This window comes from Armigeres subalbatus, chromosome 2 (genome assembly GCF_024139115.2).
Source record: "Armigeres subalbatus isolate Guangzhou_Male chromosome 2, GZ_Asu_2, whole genome shotgun sequence".
NCBI classification, from domain to species: domain Eukaryota; kingdom Metazoa; phylum Arthropoda; class Insecta; order Diptera; family Culicidae; genus Armigeres; species Armigeres subalbatus.
Window position 1 is genome coordinate 15,438,951 of NC_085140.1, and position 4,356 is coordinate 15,443,306.

Below are 4,356 nucleotides of genomic sequence, written 5' to 3' on the forward strand. Positions count from 1 at the left end.
TATCTAAAATTAAATGATTTTATCGGCATTTCTTTACACTAAATTATTCACAAAAATGATACAAATCTTAATGTATCGTTATCACAGTTCATGTAAAGTATGATATCAACGCAATGATATACTTTGACAAAGTATTTCGAATATGAGCATCGCTACATCTTTACCACCAAATAAATCGCAATAACGATATAAATATTTATGAAATGTTATCAGTTTTCTGATGAAGTACGATCTCAACGTTATGATACATTTTGACAACGAATTTTACTGTTTATCATCGCTGCACCTTCATCACTTTCTAGTTCATCGATTCACATCGTTGGATACCAAAACATCGATGGACATTTTGCGGTTTGTTTATATCCCAGAAATTAAGATTTAGAAATTTTCTGAAAATGATTTGAATGACTGTTGAATGGAACGATTCGCGTTTTATATGTTTGCATTTAAGTAAACCGGATGAATATGAAAATGGTGTAAAGTGGGAAATAATTCTTCTATATGCAAGTGATTTTCGAATGAAAATTTAAGGCTTACAATGTTAATGCAATTTAGCTACTTACAGTCATCACATCATTGTGGGCTAGTGGTTAAGTTCTCTGGGCAAATTTATAACATCATCACTTCAGGTTCGATTCCCGATTAAGCAAATAAATAGAAAAAAAAAATGTAAAAGTGAACCTCTGAAGAACAATTTTTTGTTTTTGTTGATAGTTTTGACAGGTCGATAAAGTAGAAGTGTGAAAAAATATATCTTTTTAGCGGTATCAATTGATATCGATATTTTGAAAACGATCGATAACAATTTTCCGTGTTTTGACTTTTGACTAATTTAAAATTCTTTATGAAATGGCATCGATCGCTATCGACGGTTGATATGAAAACCTTTAAAGATCTATATGAAGAATTTTGAAGAAAATTGAAGAAATGGTTGGTCGGGTTGCTCTAGTTTTGATAGCAATCATGGGAAAGAAAGGGAAAACTAACCAAATTTGGGTAAATTTTTTCAGCGATATTCTCAATAGTGCGTATATATATTGAACTCAAAGTTTGGGTTGATTTATCTGTCCGTGTGCTCAAGAAAAAAAAACTTGAAAAGGCCTGTTGGATTTACCATTTCCACCACTATTGGTACAATTACCCTGCTGCCAGCCATGAAACAAAAGCGCAAAAGTCAACAAGTTTGTTGTTATTTTGGTTTCGTCGGTTGGGTGCTTAGTCATTTTCAGATGGTCTTGTCGTTCGTCAGCAATATTTTAATTGGCAAAATTTTTAGTGTTTCTGGTTATCGATTCATAACTCCTGATTGTGCATTTCCTCCAATCCATAGGCTGAGGCAACCTAAAGGGCCATATTACGAATATCTGGTCGTATACTGCAGAGTGTTCGTTTCGCAAATATCGCGCAAGCAAGAACGATGGGCACATTAAACGAATCGCTGATCCTGGCACTTGAACGTTCCAATGCCAAGGAAAGTTATGTCACTGGAACGGAAACACTTCTACGATTACTGGATAACATCATCCGGGAGCCTGGAAACGAAAAGTACCGATCGATACGCCTTGAAAACAAGGCCATCAAGGAAAAACTGCTGTCCGTTTCCGGAATGAAGCCGCTTATGCTGGAGATTGGCTACGTGGAAGCAAGTGGGATGCTCACACTACCCGCAAATGTTGTTATTGCCAAGCTGCGCAAATACCGGGATTTCATCAACGATAGAAAAGAATTAATGAAAAACCCACCCTCGTCATCTTCCGGTTCCATTGGTCCGCAACCCACCTTATTGGCGACGAAAGCGAAAACGGAAGTGGTCGTTGCACCGAAGCCTGTGATCCGAGCCGGAAAATCATTCCAGAAAAGAATTGCATTCCCCAAGATGATTAGCTCGCGAAATGGATTGCTGCAGCAGCTCGAGCTGCTGTCGGATCAGGTGATGCAATATGATGACGAGTTGCTGTTGCAAAGTGGGCGCGATTTGGTTCCGTTGGAAACTTTGAAATCACGAGCCAAGGAGAAGCTGCGACAAATTCAGAAAATGATAAAAACCGGAACGTATCGGGACGAAGAACCGTGGATGGTGGATTTGATTCTGGAAGAGCTGGTGAGTTGGTTCAAGGCGGACTTTTTCCGTTGGGTGAACACGTTGCCGTGTTCGGTTTGCGGCAACGAGAAAACGCAACAGGTGGAGAGCGGCGTGGAGGACGGCGTACGGGTCGAGGTATATCGCTGCTGCAACGAAACCAGACGGTTTTACAGGTAAGGAAGAACCGAATGTGGGTGGGGAGACTATAATTTTACTCCAAAAGCGAACTTTTTATAGAAGGCTTAAAGACCCATAACCAACTTTTCATACAGTGAAGTATTCAGTACAAAATATAATACTCGATCGCAATTAATCATAAAAAATCGCAATCTTTTTCTATCTTCAGGTATAATGATGTGGAAAAACTGCTGCACACGCGCTGCGGTCGCTGTGGCGAATGGGCCAACTGTTTTACGTTTCTGTGTCGAGCATTGGGATACGAAGCTCGGTTCGTTTTCTCAACTGGGGACCATGTGTGGACTGAGGTATATTCCGATCGTAAACGCCGCTGGATCCACGTTGATCCGTGCGAGAACGCAATCGATTCTCCGCTGATGTACGAACACGGCTGGAAGAAAGACATATCGTACGTGTTTGCTTTCTCGAGGGATGACGTGCAGGATGTCACTTGGAGGTATTCTAGCCAACACCAGCGGGTCATCAAAAGCAGGACGAGTTGTTCCGAGAAGGAACTTCTTGATACCATTTTGAAATTGCGAGATAAACGAAGGGAGAAAGTTTCCGGCCTTAGATTGAAGTTTCTACGTAGGAGAACTTTGGAGGAATGTTTGGGGTTGCTCTGTACTCGACCACCAACCCAAGCAGAACTAGAAGGCAGGAGCTCTGGTAGTTTGGAATGGAGACTCCAACGGGGGGAGCAGAAGCTAAACAGTTTTTACATTTTCATTCCCAACGAACAAGAGATTCAAAGCAAGCAATTTAATGTGAGGTATTCCTGCGCCAAGGATAACTACGAACGATTCCTCATTGGTCCAACGGGACCAGTCATGACGGAAACCACAAAGGACTGGAAAAGCTGCCATTACACAAGTGAGAATATTTTTCGCAAAGAAGAGCACGACTGGAAGATGCTTTATCTGGCTAGAACAGAAGGCACTGCGGTCGGAACAATTAGCTGGAAGTTTGATTTCTCGATTCAGAGCATGAAAATCAAAAACATCAAGGTAAAATTTGGAAAGCAGACTTACGAAGGAGCCAATGTTGATGTTCAATATTTGAAGGACGATGGTAAGAGCAATGCAAATTGATCATGGTGTTCAGTGTTAAATAATTGTAATGGGTTCTCTTCGCAGGCACTGCGCTTCCATCGACACAGAGCCTGATTGGACTGGGCAAATTTACGATACAAGCGAAGCTCAGTGGAGGTCAGATGTGGCAGCATGCGCAAATATTCCGCCAAGGAAAGTATGATGACGGCTATCCCTTTGAAGTCAGCGTGCAGTTCATGTAAGACCCACAAGTGCGGCAAGTAGTGCATTCTTAACGTTTCCTATTAGAGTAACGGTGAACAGATTATTCCAGTTTTGGTACGAGTCAAATTTTAAATAGTTAGACATTAACATAAGAAATTTGCTTAAACAATTTCCAAACATCTATACGCGTTCCTTATTTTATTATTCATTTTAATTAAATATCTTTACACCTTTTTTCAAATGATCGTTGTTTATCCAACTAACGAGCTGTATGCACTATGAAGAAAAAAAAACTAGAGGACAGTAATTACAATTTTTTAACGAGGCTTTCTCTAGTCGATTATAGCAGAATTTTTCTGGATTGTGATTTAAAATATAAATAATATAATGTATTAACTTTAAAATATTTTTCTCCATATGATGACATCCTGAACTAATGATGATAATAATACTACCACCTATTGTAACAAGGCACCTGCCTATATCACTGGCCATATCTGTCAAACGATTTGATCATGTTTATATTATTTTTTGCATTTTATAAAACTCCTGTATGAAGGGCCAAAAATGGGTGGGATGGTTCAATAAGCAGAGACACGGTTCTATACTATTCCCCAGAAAACCATACCCCAGAATTCCATTCCCCAGCAGACCAATCACCAGAATGTACCGTTACTCAGAAAACAGAATATATAGATATACATGATTTCATTTTCTCAAGAAAATTATGTTGAATTTTTTAGTGGAATGTCTTCACTTGTCATAAGACGAGTTTGTACAATCCCATTGAATTCCACCACTTAATTGTATCTTGACAGATACGTATTTCGACCTCAACAG

General features: G+C 39.5%; 1 protein-coding gene across 1 annotated transcript; it reads left to right on the plus strand.

The window, feature by feature from the left end:
• The first annotated feature begins 1,197 nt into the window (after nt 1-1,197).
• On the plus strand, nt 1,198-3,920 carry LOC134214055 (peptide-N(4)-(N-acetyl-beta-glucosaminyl)asparagine amidase). Its single transcript, XM_062693496.1, has 3 exons — nt 1,198-2,256; nt 2,430-3,331; nt 3,397-3,920. Exons 1-3 carry the CDS (start codon nt 1,418-1,420, stop codon nt 3,552-3,554), a joined length of 1,899 nt encoding a protein of 632 aa, XP_062549480.1. The 5' UTR covers nt 1,198-1,417; the 3' UTR covers nt 3,555-3,920.
• The last annotated feature ends 436 nt before the right edge of the window (nt 3,921-4,356 follow it).